General features: G+C 40.0%; 1 protein-coding gene and 1 long non-coding RNA gene across 2 annotated transcripts; one reads left to right on the plus strand and one right to left on the minus strand.

Moving 5' to 3' along the window:
- The first annotated feature begins 2,853 nt into the window (after positions 1–2,853).
- Positions 2,854–11,450, plus strand: utp6 (UTP6 small subunit processome component). Its single transcript, XM_061680627.1, has 19 exons — positions 2,854–3,089; positions 3,225–3,309; positions 3,393–3,434; positions 3,543–3,635; positions 4,575–4,622; positions 4,699–4,762; positions 4,859–4,977; positions 5,061–5,138; positions 6,255–6,336; positions 6,417–6,498; positions 6,579–6,757; positions 7,601–7,680; positions 7,778–7,855; positions 7,938–8,117; positions 8,742–8,822; positions 8,933–9,042; positions 9,115–9,181; positions 10,130–10,202; positions 10,975–11,450. The coding sequence occupies exons 1-19, from the start codon at positions 2,998–3,000 to the stop codon at positions 11,127–11,129; spliced, it is 1,788 nt and encodes a 595-aa protein (XP_061536611.1). The 5' UTR covers positions 2,854–2,997; the 3' UTR covers positions 11,130–11,450.
- Positions 11,451–11,876: 426 nt separating this feature from the next.
- LOC133404131 (uncharacterized) lies at positions 11,877–15,958 on the minus strand. Its single transcript, XR_009768786.1, has 2 exons — positions 15,810–15,958; positions 11,877–14,445 (listed from the first exon to the last, which is right to left on the minus strand). It is a non-coding gene; the product is annotated as an uncharacterized LOC133404131 (long non-coding RNA).
- Positions 15,959–20,683: the final 4,725 nt, after the last annotated feature.

Genomic DNA, 20,683 nt, shown 5'->3' on the forward strand with positions numbered 1-20,683 from the left:
TGGGAGCCAGACTGTGCGAATCCACGGCTGTGATTGGCTACTGGGAAACTGAAGTGACGCGTAAACCGCTCTCGGTTTCTGCGATTTTGCGGGAAACGGAGCGAGCATTCAAGTGGACGAACGTCACATCATCGGTGGATTATGATGTGAAAAGTGCGACAAAATATCTTGAAGAAGAAGAAAGTGCATTATTCTACACATTTGACTTTATAGTCAATTAAATGTAATGTGTATTAAGAATTGATCGCAATGCGTTCTTAAACATTGTAACTCACTCGCTCGCTAAATGACTTAAATCACTATAACAATTGAAATAACTGCATTTTGGTCAGCATACTACATAGATGTGAAAGTCCAGCAATGTTTTTGAGATACAATACATTTTTAAAAAAATCAGGGAAGTAAGCAAAAATTGTGGGATGTAATTGTCATGCATTTATTTAGTTGTTTTATTGTGTTACAAAATGCGATTGGTATGGATTAACCAATTAGAATAAATGTTTAAATTAGTATCCAACAACCGACGGATGATTTTTACCATATTTATATACCAGTGATCAATGAAGTGTGGTACAATTTACAACATTTAAATCAAAATACAATCAAACCAATTACAATGGAGCTTGTATGTATGCATATAGTTCGTTTATTTTTTAAATCCAGCACAATATATATATGTATTACTTTTCATGGGTAGTATATTGAAAGTCAGAATTCCTCTGAGAGGACCAAATGTTTTGAGATCAGTATTCAAGCCAACCATTTTTTCTTTGTATTTCTACATCAAAGGAATTCCTTCAGCCATTTGTATGTTTATTAGGGTTTCCCTTCTCTTCTCAGACAATAACCTGTCTTTGGTTTACAGCAGCCCCATGTGGGGCACAAGCCAGTGCAAGAGTCCCAAGCCCAGATAAATGCAGAGGGTTGCATCAGGAAGGGCATCCGGCTTAAAACGTTGGCAAACAAATATGAGCGAGGATAGAGATGGAAACATGTTGACTGGTGCCAGCATTGTGCTAGATAGATGGAAAGACTAGTTCGAGGAGTTGATGAATGAGGAAAATGATAGAAGGGAGAGTAGAAGAGGCAAGTGTGGTGGACCAGGAAGTGGCAATGATTAGTAAGGGGGAAGTTAGAAAGGCATTAAAGAGGATGATAAATGGAAAGGAAGTTGGTCCCGATGACATTCCTGTGGAGGTATGGAAGCATCTAGGAGAGGTGGCTGTGGAGTTTTTGACCAGCTTGTTCCATAGAATTCTAGCACGTGAGAAGATGTCTGAGGAATGGAGGAAAAATGGGCTGGTGACCATTTTTAAGAACAAGGGTGATGTCCAGAGCTGTGGGAACTATAGAGAAATAAAGTTGATGAGCCACACAATGAAGTTATGGGAAAGAGTAGTGGAGCCTAGACTCAGGACCGAAGTGAGTATTTGCGAGCAGGTATGGTTTCATGCCTAGAAAGACTACCACAGATGCATTATTTGCCTTGAGGATGTTGATGGAAAAGTACAGAGAAGGTCAGAAGAAGCTACATTGTGTCTTTGTCGATCTAGAGAAAGCCTATGACAGAGTACCCAGAGAGGAACTGTGGTACTGCATGCGGAAGTCTGGAGTGGCAGAGAAGTATGTTAGAATAATACAGGACATGTACGAGGGCAGCAGAACAGCGGTGAGGTGCGCTGTAGGTGTGACAGACGAATTTAAGGTGGACGTGGGACTGCATCAGGGATCAGCCCTGAGCCCCTTCCTGTTTGCAGTGGTGATGGATAGGCTGACAGATGAGGTTAGACTGGAATCCCCGTGGACCATGATGTTTGCAGATGAGATTGTGATCTGCAGTGAAAGCAGGGAGAAGGTGGAGGAACAGTTAGAAAGATGGAGGCATGCACTGGAAAGGAGAGGAATTATGTCAGGTGTGTTATGTGACAGAAGAGTCTCTGCTAGGACAAAGGGCAAAGTTTAAAAAACAGTGGTGAGGCCAGCCATGATGTACGGATTAGAGACAGGGGCACAGAAGAGACAACAGGAAGCAGAGCTGGAGGTGGCGGAAATTAAGATGTTGAGGTTCGATCTCGGAGTGACCAGGTTGGATAAAATTAGAAATGAGTTCATCGGAGGGACAGCCGAGGTTCGATGTTTTGGAGACAAAGTTAGAGAGAGCAGACGTCGATGGTTTGAACACGTCCAGAGGAGAATAGGGAGTATATTGGTAGAAGGATGATGAGGATGGAGCTGCCAGGCAAGAGCGCTAGAGGAAGACCAAAGAGAAGGTTGATGGATGTTGTGAGGGAAGACATGAGGGCAGTTGATTTTTGAGAGGAGGATGCAGGAGATAGGCTTACATGGAAAAGAGTGACACGCTGTGGCTTCCCCTAAAGGGACAAGCCCAAAGGAAAAGAAGAAGGTTTACAGCAGAGGTTCGAGACTTCAAAGAAGACTGATTTGCACCTTACGCGATAAGGGTACCATTTGGGCACCAGGCCAGTCTCTTAGACGCCAGCAGGCGGGTGTGGGTATTTCACGGACACAGAGTGTCACCTTGTGGCCAGCAGAACCCTCCAAATAATAGGAATAATACCTCTGCCTTGTTCTTAATGAACATGTAGGCCTACAACGTTACTGTATTTTGATGTTGGCTATTATGGTGGTACTTGGGGAGCTAACAGTTGTTAAGATGGTACCTGGTATAAAACAAAGTTACAGTACTACTGGTTTATATAAAGACGTCTATAAATATGAATATAACCATTATTTTTATTATAATTTATTCGGTACTATATATGTATGTACGTATTTTCCTGTCGGAGCTATTTGATGAGGCATCCGGAAGTATATTGCATCACAACTTCCGGACATGTGTGACCGAAGTGGTTCGTTGCTAACACTAGCTGTCTCGTGGTACGAACTTAATTTTATGATAGTACATTAACAAACCTTACATTAGTTCATTAATTTAAATCAAAAGACCGGTGAATCTGACGCTTTTGAGGGGCCAACATGGCGGAGGTCGTTCAGCAGCGGATCGAGGACAGAATTCCGGAGTTGGAGCAACTGGAAAGAGTCGGACTCTTCACCAAGAAAGAAGTCAAGTAAATAAAAAAAATAAAATAAAAAAAAATAAAAACACTTAGGACAATGTTCACGAGTTATGAATGGTTTTCAATGTGGAGGTGGTGGGTTACTTATCATCATGAATAAGTTGAGCACAACTTTGTGTTTTGCAGAGCCATCATCAAGAGGGTGACATCACTGGAATACAAACTTCACAGGCTGATCGTCAATAAAGATGACTTTATAGGATACATACAGGTTGAGGGATCTTACCTCAAATTCACTCACATTAATGTCACTGATGTTGAAAAGTTTCATTTATGGACTATGTTAAATTGCAGTATGAAATCAACGTCCTGGAGTTGGTCAAGAAGAGGAGAGCGGTTGGTGGACGCATTATCTAATTATGACATTATGATTAGCATCACAATATATAGGCCTACATCCGTGCTGTTGTCAAACTGCTTCTCATCTCCATGTTTGCTTCGCAGCACATACGCTACCAGTTCAAGAAGGAAGACATTGAGTTTCCCATCATACACAGAATCAACAGTGTCTTCAGAAGGGCCACAAACAAGTGGAAGGTATTTTCATGAAGTGCATCCTGGCACTAATCAAATATTAAAAGCCATGTTGGACCACCAAGGCAATATTATCTGACTACGTTGCACTGATGATTCCTTTGGCAAGTCAGATATTGACAAAAAATAAAGAAATCTCATGGATAAAGGAAAAAGTCATATTTGTATGAGAATAAAAACGTAATTTTACAATTACTGTAATATTACAAGAACAAGTCAATATTTTCAGAAGTCTTATTTTTAGAAGGGGAAAAATGTCTAAGCAGAAACAAAATGTAATATTATGAGTATAGTTGTATTTAGTTCATTGGTGAACAAGAAAACGCATTTTGGTTTTACAAGATTAAAGTTGTATTTTTATAAGAATATAGTCATCATTTAAATGAGTTTTTTCGTAATGTTGCGAGAATGGTGATGTTTCTATTATAACTTTTTATGTCATTTAAAGGTTAAAGTTTGTTTGTTGTGGAAAAGGTAATTTTAAGAGCTGAAAGTTTCATTTTTACTAGAATTAAGTCAAAATGTTCCAAGAATTAAATCTTAAGAAACAAAGTTGTACAATTAAAATCTTTATATTTGTACAACTAATATTACACCACTCATGCCACTTTAGTCATACTGTTACTTAAATGCTGTTAAACATTTACTAAAATAATGAATACTATAGTTACACCTTTACAAGAAAAGTGTTATATTACAAGATTTAATTTTTTGCAGAATGAAGGTCTAATTTTGAAATCGTCATTTTTCTGACACTGATGACAATTAAGTCTTATTTAAAAAATATTTTTAGTATTACATGAATAGTTCTATTTTTAAAAGAAAATAGTTGTAATGTTACAAGATTATTATGATAAAATGCAACTCTTATAATTGTAATAGCAGTGTGTAATAGACTAAAAATAAATAAGTGAATGCATAACAAACACCTTTCCCTTGCAGGATGACGTGCAGCTTTGGCTTTCGCACGTCGCCTTCTGTAAGAAATGGGTACGTACAAATGGATTATTGTCAATTAATTTAAATCACGTAGGTGTAAATAAGCGATCTTCGTATCTTTCGTCAGTCCACGCGAGGGCAGCTCAGCAAGGTGTTCTCCGCCATGCTGGCCATCCACCCCGATAAACCAGGTACCCTTTGGCTTCATCCCTTTTAATCAGCATTTTTGGGGTATGAGCAAAACATGTTGACGCTATTTTGGCCTGTGATCTGCTTTTTGCCTCTAGCACTGTGGATCATGGCAGCCAAGAGCGAACTGGAAGAGAGGAATTCCTCAGAAAGTGCCCGACATTTGTTCCTCAGGGCGCTACGATTCCACCCAGGCAACAAAAAGGTCTACCAGGAGGTACGGAGCAAGAATATACATGGCATTTTCACACGTTTTGACGTCCCAAGAAGCATCTGAGCTAATTACATAATGTGTTGCAGTACCTCCGGATGGAGCTGTTGCACTGTGAGAAGCTGAGGAAGCAGAAGGCAGAGCTGGAACAAGCTCAGATTGACATAGTGAGTGGGTCACAATCCTGAAAGATACACTTTAGGAAATTCATTCAGATTCAGAAAATGTTTTTTAGCCCCGTGTGGCATTTAAGGTAGGTGAGAGCGGCACAGTTATTTAAACAAAGTTCACAACATAATTTACATCAGGGAAATTGTACATGATGTATTTTTACATTATTGCACTGACTATTCTCAGAATAAATAGTGTGTCATCCTTGTTGGCAAGGCCAGAGTTCAGGAGGAGAACAGCCTGGGGAACAAAGGTGGATCTTTTCATCTGGGTCCTGCGGGCCGGACCGCAGCCTTTATAATGTCATTTTAAAAATGTTATAAATTCTAAATAATATTGATAAAATAATGTCAGTAATGTTATTTAAAACGTACATTTGAAAATAATCACAGCTGGTGTAGTAGTTCACTTGTCTGACATAGGTGCAAACGGCGTGGGTTAAGGGTTTACTTCTAAACTGGACAAAAGAGTGCTAGCAACACAACCGACAAGTGCCACACAGTTATGGGAACTTCCAGAGCAGAGTTGGGAAGAACTTTCTGAAGAATGTTTGATTTACGTTTTAGAGATGACGCTACAAGTGTGTTCGGCTGTTATATCTACCCAAGATGGCGACTTTAATGAGTCAAAGGTTTAGAATACATTTTTTGTTTGAAGATTGATTCCATGATTTTGCTTGTAACTTGAGTAGTTTGTTCTGTTTCTGTGCTTTCATTTTAGAGTAAAATGAGAAATTGAACTGCATGAATTTCAATTGAAAAATAAGGCCGGAAAAAGTGGGGTGTTCTCAAATTTTTGAGCGGTAGTTTAAGTGGAATTAAAAAAAACAACAAAAAAACACAATGAATGAATGATGCAATGAAGCCACAAAAATTGAACTGCGATATAGCGAGGGCCAACTGTAAATACATTTTTTCCACAAAATTCTACACACAACTTCCGATAGATAGTATATTAAAGAAAATGTTTTCAAATTTGTAAAGAAAAAAAATCTACTTTGCAATAAGACTTTATTGTAACAGGGAAGAAAAAGTGAAAACTTGTCAGGTGCACTGTATAAGACGGATGATGAAGTAAATAAAAACAGTCCCATTGTTTGTATTGGTGAATAGGGTGAATATGAGTTTTCTGCAGAGATCCTGAGTGGAAAACTGGCGATGGTTGTGTACAATGATGCCACAGACAAAAACAAAGGTGGGCAGGGTTTATATTTTAAGCTCTCACATTAATATATTATCGGTATTAAGTAACCATTATATCCTTTTCTCCCACAGAGGCAGAGTTTGTCATCTCACTCCTGAACATCGCATCCATTTTTGACTTCACCAAAGACTTCCAAGAGGTCATCCTGCAGGAGTGAGTCACGATTAAACCCAGTCTGTCCCAAACATCCAAGGTGAAGCTCACCTGGACTTTCCTGTCCCCTTGTCTTGCAGCCTGCAAACCAAATTTCTGGACGACAGCGTGACGTGGGACTTCTTGGCCAAGAGGGAGCTGGAGGCTCCGGGAGCGGGAGAGGAGCTCCGGACCGCCAAGGGCCGCGCTTCGGAGGTTGACCGAAGAGAAGTGCAATGCTGTCAGGTTTACGAGCAAGGACTTGAGAACATCAACACTGGTAAGAGTCCTCACGTACACAAACCGCATTGTTAATCATGAACTAATTGATTGAGCAATTAGAGGTTCTACTCTAATCTTGTCAAGACATTTGGGATAATTGTCTAATTTTGTGGGAACAGTTTAGGGAAGTTCTTAGTTAGTTCCCAGAACACAAAGCAATGTCCATAAAGGCTTGCTTGGATGAGTTTGTTGTGGAAGAACTTGACTTAAAGCCCATCAAACACCTTTGGGATGAACAAGAAACAAAGATTGTGTGTCCTCTGGCTTCACAAATTTTCTTTAAGATAGGCTCCAGCACTCCCGCGACCCTAGTGAGGAGAAGCGGCTCAGAAAATGGATGGATGGATGAATAGACAAAAATTCACACACACCACTAATATGCTGTAGAAAGTCTCTAAAGGCCAGATAAACATTCATATCTTGTTTTGTCATTTTATGTTAAACAATTCAAATGAACTGAAAGGTAGATCTGTCCCTATCTTTTTTAAAATCGTCTTTCTGTGTACAACTCTGTTGTGTGTGTCCCTGAAGTAAATAAACTAAAACCTCCCCATGAACTCCCCCGCCTTTAATGTTGAAAGTCCACCTTAAACTTCAGCTTTACAGATGCCATGTCTGCTATGCAGGTGGCTTGTATCGTGGTAAGGACGTCTACCACAACACAGTGATATTCGAGCAAAGTGAAGTCAATGAATGCTACTATATTTTCCTGAGTAGGGTAAAGACTCATCTGTTTGAGGTTTCCTATTCCATTTTTTGAGGAAACACAGGAATTCGTTTTTGAGGTGGTTTGATTTGACTGTTTAATGCGTCTTTTGTGATGTTGTCTTACCTCTTGCAGAACCCATGTGGACCTCCTACGTTGCCTTTTGTCTGGAGAGGGTGAAAAGGAAGACAAACGTCCAAGAGTTGAAGGACAAGGTAATCAAGGAGCAACTCATGGTGCTCCAGCTCCCTGTAACCCTGAGCGGGATAAGCGAAATAAAAAAAATATTATAATGCTTGTTGCATGTCACAGAGACGAGAGAGGCTGCTGGGAGTTCTGCAGCGCGCCCACGACTCATCACTGCTGAAAGAGGATTATTACAAGAACTGGGTAAGACAAGTACAATTGTGTTAGAGTATCCTCACGTTGGGATTCCCTTCTCTGTCCCACTTCACACAATGTTCTCCGGCAGCTGCAGATCATGCTCTCGTCAGGAGATGCAGAGGGCGCGGCAGGCGTCGCAATTGCAGCCACACGGCGCTACAGCCAATCGGTGTCGGCGTGGAGCACGGCCTTGCAGACGCTGGTTCAGTTGGGGAAGGACGACGTCGGGCGGCTGTTCCAGGATGCGCTCACGCACATCCATCCCAAGGTACGCACACACCAGCAACTCTGATAGAGGTGTCTCCAATTAGCCTCCATTCCATCCTATTAACCTCCACTATCGATTCCTCCAGTCCTCAGGAAAGCAGTAGGCAACATAAAAGACCCTTAAAAAATGAATATTAAATGATTATAACCTAAATTTAAATTTGACACTCATGGACATTTTCATAAAGCCAAGAGAGGAGTTTGTTATTGTTGTGTCTGGGGTTTCATAAGACTTGGCGTGAGCAGTAGCGGCGTGAGGAGGATTACTACACTTTCGGCAACTTATGTGGACGTTAAGCCCCCAAGGCATCTTGAAGTGGCTCCACTGCTGTATTGATGAGCCTGCATTTTTCAAATGCGCATTACAAGTCTTCAACAATGGTTTATAATCCACACTGAGTCGATTTGATCGTAATTGCTACTTTCGTGGTTCACAGAGCTGATTTTTATGCATCTGGGTGTAGCTTACTAGTAGTGACCGTAGGTCACCTGGGATAGACTCCAGCTTCCTTTTGACCCTGAACATAAAACAGGCACTATATAAAATGAAAATGAAATGATCATAAATGTGTCTGCATGATTATTACGATGGTTCTTCCTGAACTGTGTCCTCTTGGGCCACCAGGAGAGCTTACCAATTTGGCGGCTGCTGGTCCAGTGGAGCATAGCCAACCAGAACCCAGAGGAGACTGAAGCCATTTTCAAGGTTCAAATTAAATCCACCAGACATGGCAGTCCACACTGAACAGCCATTAGTATCCACACAATGATGATAATACTTTCGCCGGACACTTTGTTCTCCCTCCTTGTTCCCAGAGAGGTCTGCTGTCTGCGGTGGCGGCGGTTGCCATGGAGATGAAAGAGCGCTACGTTGATTGGTCATACGCCACTGGAGGCTACAAGAAAGCGAGAAAGACTTTCACAAGGTAAGTAAAGAGATCTTTTCAATCATGTAAATTAAAGACTATAAGGGGGGAAATAATGTGTGTTTGTTTTAGTTTACAGGAGAACCGACCTCTATCCAAACCTTTCTTCACCAAAGTGATACAGATAGAGAAAGAACAAGTGAGTGCATCAAATACTCTGTCGTAAGTTAGAAAAGTGATCTTTTAAAATACAGAGAAAACTACAAAGTCCAGCTTGTTAGATTCCTCTCAAGCTGTTTTCATTTCAAAAGGAAATAATGTAAAACAATTTATTCCAAGGTTAAACTGTCAGCATCATAAAACCTTTACTGGCAATGTTTTAAATAACGTTTATAACTATCATAAAAGTGTAAAAAATAACTTTAAAAATTGCTGTAGTATGAAACTAAAATAAAGTAAAACTACTCACCCTTTGAAGAGGCCCGAATGGAACGCAATGTAGAGGGAACAGGAGGGTGTTTGCAGAGTCATACTCTCACCCAGTGTTTTTGGTGGCCTTTTGGTATTTAAAAAAATTGCATCACTCATGTTTTACTACGTCGCGATAAGGTTCATTTCAGATTTTTGTCATCACCGAAAACACAAAAAGCGAAACACACTTGTGAAAGTAATCGTTTAGATCAGTGGTTCTCAAACTTTTTACTCCACCTGAGTAAATAGTTAAGTACCACCATCATGACCAACATTAAAATACACCAGTGTAGAGGACGTGAATGCTCATTTAAAAACGAGGTGGTTTTATTCCTACATAAGTATTACATTTAGTATTATTTTAAGCCACTGTAACATGCATAGGTTGAACATAAACAGTTAAATATAGAGGAAAGAAATTATTATTCATTTATTGTACTTAAAGGTTAAAAGCAACTGAATTGTACGTAACAAATGTACTAGATTTAAAAAAACAACAACAACAGTTTAAGTCACTGTGACATTATGCAATTAGAACATTTAATTCAGTGATTCTTCACATACCACCAGAGGGGGCTCACGTAACTCTAGTTAGTACACTTATCACACTTTGAGAATCTATGAGCTGAATTTTAAGTCTCACTCGATTTGAGTTAATGTAGTGTTGTTCATGCAGGAGAGTCCAAAGATGAACAATCTGAGGGACTACTATGAGAGGGTCCTGCAAGAGTTTGGCTCCTCTGATGAAGGTGAGATGAGTTCTCGTCAAAAAGATGGACAGTATTATGAGTCTAAACTGTTATTTGCAATATGCCATGATTTAGTATGAAGGTTATTTAAAGAACTTACTAATATGTTGTTCAAACTATCATGTCAACAATCGCAACATACACAGGGAGTCTGCTAGCCACAGGTTTGCAGACTCCCTGCGTATGCTTCCGGGTTTGGTCACGTGAGAGGGGCAGAGGTGTGACGTTAATTTCCCCCGCAACAGTTGCATACATCACGTGCATCATGATAATTCGATAGGCATTGTGCTGCTCATTCTGGTTAGGGGGCAGTATATTACATAATGGGCGTACTCCATGTAGAAGGAAACAGAAGACTGCAATAAAATAATATGAATCGAATATAAGAATAATATGTGCGTGTAAGAGTTGTATGCGCCGTCCACATGTGTTGCTACCACTTGTGGTGAAATATGACTGAAGGTTTATTCGCACCACGACAGTCGGAGTTTTGAATTGTGAGTTAGCGTTAAGCTAGTTAACACACAACTTGTGATTCTCTTTGTTTATGTTTAGTTTTTAAGTGCATTTCAATTGGGTGTGCCAAATAAACAGCTTGAAGCAAGCCTTTGACATCTTTTTCGGACGGAAGAATTGTTCCCAATCTGCAAAATTACCGCTTGTTGTGAAATTCGCTGCCGAAAACCCAGCCGAACAACAGCCGGTGTCTCGAAAAACTCATGAGAGTTGAGCGGAGTTTTCTTTTTCACACTTGACATCTGTGTTTCGCAAGATCTGTGGCTAGATTACATCCAAGAGGAGATGGGGCCGCTCGGCCAGCCAGAGAACTGCGGCAAGATCCACTGGAGAGCCATGAAGTTTCTGGAGGGCGAAAGTGTGGAGAGGTTTACCTCCAAATACACTCTCCTGCAGACTGGACACCTGTGAGTCCAATTTGAAGCAGTGCAGGTTGAGGCATGTTCAATCAGCAGGAGTTGGTCAGCCTGAGGGAGCACATGAACACGTTGGCTGGTTTTCACAGCCTTCCCTTGGACGCATGGATCGTTTGACCCTGTTTTGCTAAGTCTGATGTCCACGTTCCAGATGTCTTCCAGAGTTGTCAAGAGAAATCTTCTGAAAAGCGGGGCTAAATGTTTCCAGATGCATTTACACTTTCAATATCGAGTGACGTTGGAAAACGATGCCGGTGGAATTTGTCATTAAAAAGGCATACTTTGATCCTGTTCAAATAAAAATATCAAATTTAAATTCTGTGAAGTCAATCCAAGTAGCTATCATACTAACACATCATTTTAAAGCCACTTCTAATTTAACATAATTCGATCCAGAAATGAACATTGTAAAGCAGTTATATTACAGAATCGTGTGGGAGAGCCTATATGATCTGAGAATGTCTGATCCAGACTGTCATACGATGGTAAAAGCAAATAGAACCTGAGAGAAATTATATTAAAAAAAAAACCATTTGAAACCCTAAGTGTTCCGAATATATAATGGTAAAAATAAATTGAATATGAAATTTAATATGACCCCCACTGAAAACTGAAATGGCTCCAGAGTCTTGACAGTGAAAAATGATCCCAAGCCCTGATTTAATGAATTACCACGAACAATCTATTAAAATACATGCTAAACAATAATAATCCAAGTCTTCGCAGTGAAAAAAAACATGGACAGTGTTAAGGACACTTTATTGCCTCATACAGCATCTTGAGTATAAAGTTAACTAAGCATTTTAGGTACATTGTAATTATTAAATTGAACACAAGGAGGATGAATTTAGTGATATAGTGGTTTCTTCCCCCATCAGTAGACTGATAAAAAATACATTTCCATACCTTGACTTCCGTCATCGACACGTCATCTTCAGAAGCTAAGAGGTAACATTCCTTCAGGCAGATAAAATAGCAACAATGTATTTCAATAATGATCCCTTTTAAAATGATGCAATTACCTTGACATTAGGTACTCCAGCACAATAAGCGGGATTTGCTAAAATGCTTTCCTTAACAAAACAGAATGTTCATTTTAATCGACATTGTCAGAGGTACAGTATTCATTTGACATGTTTATTGTGTCTAAAAATGTACATTCTGTCTCATTTCGCTCAATGAGAATAATGGAAAGTGCAGTTGTACGCCACCACAAAGTAAAACTACAATAAGAAACATAATACACAAATACCCCTCTGACCGTGTCAAGCCTTACTGAGCATTATCTTTGTAAAGTTTTGCAAGTGTACCTAGTGTTGTGGCCTGTGTGTACATGTTATTTGCGACTCACGCGATATTTCTTTGCAGAAATCATACAGTGGTGCCTTGAGATATGAGTTTAATTCTTCCCACGACCACACTTGTTACTCAATACTGTCACAACTCAAAATCATCTTTCCCAAATTGAAATTAATGTAAATGCCATTACAGTGGACCCCCGCTATTTGTGGCGGATAGGGACCGGGCCGGAACGCGAATAGCAAAAATTGGCGGATAATTGAAACCTGTTATAATTGCATTAAATTATTCATTAATGTATTTATTTACACTGTGATTGGCTGGCGACCAGTTCAGGGTGTACCCCGCCTCTCGCCCAAAGATAGCTGGGGATAGGCTCCAGCACGCCCGCGACCCTCGTGAGAATAAGCGGTACAGAAAATGGATGGAATTTATTTACTGAATACGTTCTTGAATAATTGGGGATAAACCACCAGTGTTTCTGGAGTTGGTTCCACCTCTAAAAAGAAAAATGTTAACCAAAAAAAGAAAAACATCTGCGGCTAAGTGAATCCACAGGTGCCAAACTGCGAATCCACGGGGGTCCACTGTAGGCCATTCCAGGCCCGCCTCCCCCAAAATGGTTTGCTTTTTAATAAAGAGAAATGGCACATAGTACTTTAAAGAGAGTACTAACATGATTCAATAGAATGTAAAGAATGAAGCAGTTTGTGCATCATGATTTAATGCTGCAATCCAGTTCACTGTGTTGCTTCTTTTGGGGTGCCTGCCTTGGCCACCGACAGGCATTATAATACAGTCATGCAGACACAAACGGAGAAAACTGCTACTCAATCAGATACTCTAATGGTAGTCATTCTTTGTAGAGGATAAAAAATATATGCCTGCATATTGTTATATTATCTGTAGCGTTTGTGTTCAAATACACATTGCTTCTAAAACTGACGATGCATGTCAATGTAATTTTGCATTGTTTAACAAAGGTGTAATTCTCTTTGTTTTATGTTCAGTTTGACAGTAAACTTCAACTCTCAACTCAAGCTTCTTTTTTGATAAATCAAGTCTTGCAAGTCAAAGCAAAAAAAAATAAAAATAAATAAAAACACTCAAATGATGGCTTGTATCTCGAAAAACACCAAGGTCGAGTCACTTGTATCTCAAGGCACCACTGAACATTTTGTTTACTGCTTAAGATCCCCCAAGGTACAGGTATCAAACTGGTGGCCCCGGAGCCAGATCCGGCCCCTCACATCATTTTATGCGGCCCGCGAAAGCAAATCAAAATTGCTCATTGTGTTCTGGTGTAATACCACTGAGATATTTGCAAGCATTTTTTCCAATCCTACGTTGAAAAGAAATGTAATAGTTGAAAAACATGTTTTTGTAGGCTTCTGATTTCAAAACTGGTTATTCATCAATGTGTTGTGTATACTGTATGTAATTAGAATATATGTGGTAATCTTTCATTTATATGGGTTCAGTCGTAGCGGCCCGCCGAGGGAAGTCTTGATTACGATTTGACAAAAATCAGTTTGACACCCCTGCCCTAAGGGTTCATTTTAATTGAATTTAAATAGCAAGTTAGGTGTCCATAATAAAAATGACTAAAAGTAGGATGTCAGAGTGACATCATACATCCAATAAATGTTCAATGGACCCTGCAGCCAGTTTGTTCCCAAAAACGAGATTATTAATATTATTTCACCTTACAACTCTGTTAGAATCCCTCAGTCTGCTTCACTCTCAAAGCTTCTTGAGGAAGACGTAGGTGAAGAGCACCAAGATGGCCGCCGACAGCAGCCCGATGGCACACTGGTGGACGGTGGTGACCTTCTCCAGGGCGTGTATCCGATCCTCCATGGCACTGGTGTGGATGTAGTCATAGACGGAGGCCCCGATGCTCCACACCGCCCACACGGCGTCCACCATCGCCTTCATGGTGGGAGAGACCATCGAGGGGGCAGCCTGCAGCCGGGCGCCGGACGCATTCACCGCTCACTGGGCCTTCGCCACTGTGATGACGGACACGGGACAACATTGAGTGGGTATGGTAAATAACGTTACACCATACAGACATGCTACATATTTAGTTCTACTTAGGTTACCACAAAAGCAGGGTGTGATAGATTGTAGATGACCACAATTTCTGCGACTGGGGATCGTGCATTTGTTTATGATACTGAATGTGTATGTATCAATCATAAAAGTCATTGAACCTATGGGGGAGAGGAGGGATTGCATCAATGTTGAAGAAAATTATACAATTTTGACAAGCGGAAAATAGGATTGTGACCAAAATAAAACAATGACCTTTCACCAAAAAAATCTGCCGCAATGAACAATCGAGTCATGCGCGGCATACTGGGTTGGAGTGTATTGTTGACATTGTGGCATGCAATTGCATAAATGTTTTAAATATATATATATATATATGCATAGGCAGGACACAAGTGCATAAAGGTATGTAAACAAAACACACAAAAATAGAACACACACATTTGTTTGTCTATATATGCCCTGCGATTGGCTACGATAATCAAGCAATGTAAAAATGCAAAATACTATGAAAAGGTTATCCAAAAAAAATAAAAATATATATATAAAAGATCCCTAACCCTAGAAAAGAAAATATAATCAATATTATAGTACAGTATAAAATCTGATCAAAATAATAAGAATAATATAAAAAGTAAAAGGTAAACAACTAACATATCACAAAAACTAAAATAAAATGAATAATAATTTTTGTTTTATAAAATACAGAAAATGGTGATAGAATTTAAAACAATATAGAAAATAAAAATAATCAAAAGAAATAATACAAAAACATTACAAAAGATAAAAAAATTCAATGATTCGAAAAAAATAATATGAAAATTTCTAAAAATTAATCAAAAACATAAATAAATGTAAAATTTAAATGAAGATAAATCATTAAACAATACTATATTTAAAAATGTAAAAAAAAAACAGTAACATTACAAAAAGATGATCAAACTATATTAAAAAATAAAATAAAGAAATGTAAAAAAAAGAAACATTTAAATAAAATGTTGACACCCAAGCAAATACTGTAAGTAGTCAATGCGTAGTCTATGAGGTTTTTTTTATGGTGAAATAATGAACCATCAAAAAAACTTAGTTTCCATACGAACTTTGTCATGTCTCATCATTCTGACAGTAGAACTTAATCGGGTCGTTCTAAAAGTGAAGTCCACCCCAACTAACGGCAACGAACAAGAATTGGCTGACATTCATGTGGTTTTAATGTGTGTGTGTGTGTGTGTGTGTGTGTGTGAGAGAGAGAGAGAGAGAGAGAGAGAGAGAGAGAGAGAGAGAGAGAGAGAGAGAGAGAAATAAAAAAGGTCAAACTTACCAACTCGCGACAAATATAAACGCGGTGGTCGATATGTTAAAGAGCATCCGTCCAAACGGTTACAGAGCGACCGAATAATGTTCATTTAGTTCACTTAAATACGAGACGGCTGTTTGTTTCACTCGTTGACACTTGTGACAGGGGGCGGCTACGTCTTGCATCAAGCTAGCTGAAGGCGCGCCAATCACTTCCGGGAGCAGGCTTCAAGGTAAAATAAGGCAATTTTTTATTTTTTATTTTTACAAATTGTGAAATAGATCAACTATATATATATATATATATATATATATATATATATATATATATATATATATATATATATATATATATACCCGCGACCCTAGTGAGGATAAGCGGTATCGGAAATGAAAATATAACATCTGCTATAAAACTTTTATAGTCAACTGATTTGATTTATAAAGTACTGCATGATTTGGCCCCAGCTCCTCTGGCTGAGTTCATCAGCCAAAGAAATAGCTCTAAGCGTGTCACTCGAGGCTCTGTCAGAGGTGACTGTCTCATTCCTCTGCGCAGGAGCACTTTCAGTAAGTCACCCTGGTCAGTGAGGAGCGCTGGTGAGTGGAACTCAGTACCTGAGGAGGTTAAACTGTTTACAACATACAAGGCCTTCACAAAAAAACTGAAAATGTGGCTAGTTAACACCGATAGCTGCCAACACTAAAAGACAAGTATGTTATGTTGTTTTTTTGTTATGATCAAAAAAATTGTGGTTTTATTCTCTCTTAGTAGTATAGTTTGATTATCTATCCTGTATTATATTGTCTTGTAGATGTATTTTACTGCTTTTTTACATCATGGCCAGGGGACTACAGATGAAAACTAGCCTTCTGGCTAATTCTGTCTTTTTTAACCATGTGTACTTCATGCGTTTTATGAAATTGCATTGTCCCCTTTCAAATAAACTGATTAATAATAACTGAAAGTCCACCAGGGCTAGGTAACGGTCTAAGGTGGGAAAACTCGATATAACCAAAAAAGCAAACTGCAAACGGCGATGTCTTTCGTAGTACCAAGACTGACCTGTAAAGGGCAGTGTGGTGCCACAGGGCATCCAGACTGCCACAAAAAAAAAAAGGAAAAAAATAGTCACGGCAGAAGAAATAGAAGAAGTTAGCTTGTCTGGTAGCGATATTCCACTTGCAAATTCTTCCCGCTGTCATTTTAGAATGTGGTGAATGTCTTGTGAGACACGTTATACAACATTCAACACAACCAGATGTTCGGAGCTCCTCTGTTTGTGTCCAGTAATTAAATGCAAGCTATCGTTCTGTTTTACGTCACAGTCACAGGATTGGAAGGATTTCGTATCGTAAATATTGAACACGTTCAACATTTACAATAGTCGCTCCCGATTGTTTTCTAAGCAAATCAGGGAGGACAAATCCCTCTCAACACACACCACAAAACATGATAATCATTAAGTGACAGCTTACAATCAGACCTTTGCTGATTTTGTTTATTTTGTTTGCAAAAAAAAAAAAAAAAGGGGGGGGGGGCGGGGTGCTCAAATGTGGTCGTGTCAAGCAACGTTTAGGGTTTCAAAGTAAAGTTTCAATACAGGAATAGGATTTCGGAACAGGATTTCATGGCAGGGTTAGGGTTTCAAATTAGGATTTGAAGCCTAGTGTTAGAATTTCAAATTTGGTTGTGGGTTTGACTATAGGGGACCTAGTGGAGACTCAAAGATTAATTAAGATTAAAATCTTAATCATGATTTCACGAATGTTTCTTTACCTTCTATTTAATTATGTTATTGCTGTACGTTTCTATAAAGGGCAATACCCTGTATAACAGCACGGCGGCGCGAACGAGGTTAATTAAAAAAAAAAACCCAAAACTTTCTACTGATCCCACAAACATGTTGAGACCGTGAATGCAACTCATTGACAGCAACACGTGACCACCCCGACACTGTCCAGCCGGTTTGCCGGCCGTGTAATGACGCCGCTCGGCCAGTTGGGGTCGCTCGACGCCGCTACGCCGCTGTCCGGGGGAGGGGAAGAGGGCGAGATGAACCCGGCCGGGATGAAACCTTCACCGCCTCACTTAACACTCACAACGAGGTGGAGGGAACACCTTGGCGAGAGCAGCACAATGTGACGACAATTTCTCCAATTCCTGGTTGAGGGGGAACAGTGTTCCGACCACCCTCCCCACTCAAGATCTACCAGAGGAGCCAGCGGAGACGCGTTGATAATAACCAGGTTAACACTCACTTCCTCGCTTTTTCTTTAATTAAAACAATTTTTTTTTTTGGGGGGGGGGGGAGGGGGGTGGCGTCAGCTCCTCCTTTTCCAGCTGTTTGGGAATATCACCTCTGTTCACTCACCGTCTTCACGCCACACGGCGAGGAGGAGGAGGAGGGGCTTTCTCCGTCTGCCTCCTGCCGGCTTGGCTCACCCTGACACGGCGCTTTGGCTGAGGGGTGGGGTGGAGGGGAGCGGGGTTCACCCACCCACCCTGGGTGGGGGCTTTTTCTTTTTTTTTTTTCTTTTTTTCTTTTTTGAGGACACTGTTGCGTGTGTTTGAGGAGACGATCATGCGCAAGGAGGGGTGGTTGTGCGGCTGCTGCTGCTGGTGCTGCTGGGGGACTGTCCGAGCTGTTGCACAAGAAGATTTGCCCACCCACCCTTCTTAAAGGATATTGTGGATGCACGGGGGAAGTTTGGACTTTCCTGCAGAGAGCCAGACCACCAAACAGTGGTGGCTGCCCCCCCTCGCCCCCTCCCTCCCTCCCTCCCTCCTCGAGGCTACTGTGGATGCTGCTGCATGGAGGTGACAGCAACCCACCAACAGAGCAACCAGGCAGCATCACCTTCACTCGGTATGTATCAATATGAGCAGCCAAACTGTGGCTCGGGGTCCGAAAAATGGCTCGCAGGCCATTTTTGGGAAGGTCATAATCAATTGCTGTCAGGTATTTTTACTCATAAGCATTTTTCTACATTTTCTTGGATTTTTCTCATGTTTTTATTTCTATATTTTTGTAGTCCCCGTCAATGTCGTGGTGATGTATTTTAGTACGTTTGAGTCCCAAACTGAAAACGTTAGGCAAATCCCGCGTAAGATTGAGTAAGCAGGACAGTGCTTATCGTCCTCTGTGATCATGATAATGATGATGATGATGATGATGATGTATGTGTGTGCGTTAGAAGCTGGGTCTTTGCGGGCAAGGTGAGTCCTACATCTGTTCAACTGGCCTACAAAGTCCCAGTTTCTGGCTCACGTGAGCAGCAAGTGAAAGGACGCATAGGAAGCTCGGCAGGTGGAACAGACAGAATACTTTCAAAAGACTACGAGTGCACATGAAATACTGTAAATGAGGCACGTAGGCCTCCCTCCAAATATAATTATTTCTCTTTCTATTTAGTCATTTTTCTAGATAACCCCCCCCAAAAGTTGGATATATTGCACATGCCTTTGATTGGATAAGGATGTTATATTAATCCTATATTGATATTATGCGGCGTTCTTACCCAAATGAAAAACTCATCAGTTGACTGCAGGTTCAATTATCACTAAGATCTAGTTGCGGGTTTGTGTATAGGGACCTAGTGGAGACTCAAAGATTAATTGCGATTAAGATTAAAATCGTAATCATGTTTTCACAACTGTTTCTTTACATTCTATTTAGTTATGTCATTATTCTATCAAGTACAATACCCTGTATAACAGCACGGCAGCGGGAACGAGGTTAATTAAACAAAAACAAAAAAACTTTCTACTGATCCCCCAAACATGTTGAGACCGTGAATGCAACACATTGATAGCGACACGTGACCACCCCAACACTGCCCAACAGTAGTCAAAAAAAAAAAAAAAAACACAAAAAAACAGGATAGAGGTTGGAGATGTTTTAGATGAAAGTTCGTGGACAGTTCAAGTTACCCCAAATTTTAATATGGCTCTCAAGTAAGCTATCAAAAAAAGTGGCCATCTTTCCGTGCCTTTAGCAGCATTATCTTAGTTTACACGCTTCACTTTTAACAACATTGACCAAGTCTTGATGCTCTTATTCTGTACAAAAAGTAGTTAAAAGTGTGCCTATAAAGCCCAAATCTAGCATAGCTCCATTACATTGAACAGGTGGAGAAGAAGTTGTTATGGAGTCCCGCTTCTATATCTGTCCCGACCCTGGCGTGCCGTACATACTTCCCTAATGAATTTAGCATCCTGACACTAGACGCTTTATGCAATTAATATAGAAGGGAGAAGGGTCACGGTGGCATCGCCGTGCCGCAAGTGACACGTAGGTAAGGCATTCGCTGAAGCCTCGTACTCAATATTATTTTCTTGAAAAAAGAAGCCAACATCATGGAGTATTAAAAGGGCTCACCGTAGTCACAAAGAATAATTCAGTGTTTAAATGTCATCTCTGTGCCATTTGTATCCTTTTATAGGGCAAGGAAACAGATATGGTAAATTAAACTTACAAAAATGGATGTCACACAAGCATGTGATATGTCCAAGCCAACTAATAAGGAAAGCTAATAATGATCATCAAATAGTTGAAATATAATGAAATAAATACATCATACACTGGTGTATGAATGGTATTAATAGAATGATGATAATTAAACATTCGGTAACTGTAAAAGTGAAAATTTAACAGGCAATGAACCACATTTGGTTCCCAAAATGGATGCAAAATGCCTCAATGTAAAGGCAGGAGAACTATATGATTTCCCCCAGCCAATCAATATGTATCAATCATTGAATATCAATAGTATTTAAATTATGTTAGCCATTAAATGTTTTGAAACAAACGAATAAACAAAAGTCTTGTAATGGACAATATCCATCCAGCCATCCATCCATTTTCAACACCGCTTATCCTGGTTAGGGTCGCGGGA

Source organism: Phycodurus eques, chromosome 6 (assembly GCF_024500275.1).
Source record: "Phycodurus eques isolate BA_2022a chromosome 6, UOR_Pequ_1.1, whole genome shotgun sequence".
NCBI lineage: Eukaryota > Metazoa > Chordata > Actinopteri > Syngnathiformes > Syngnathidae > Phycodurus > Phycodurus eques.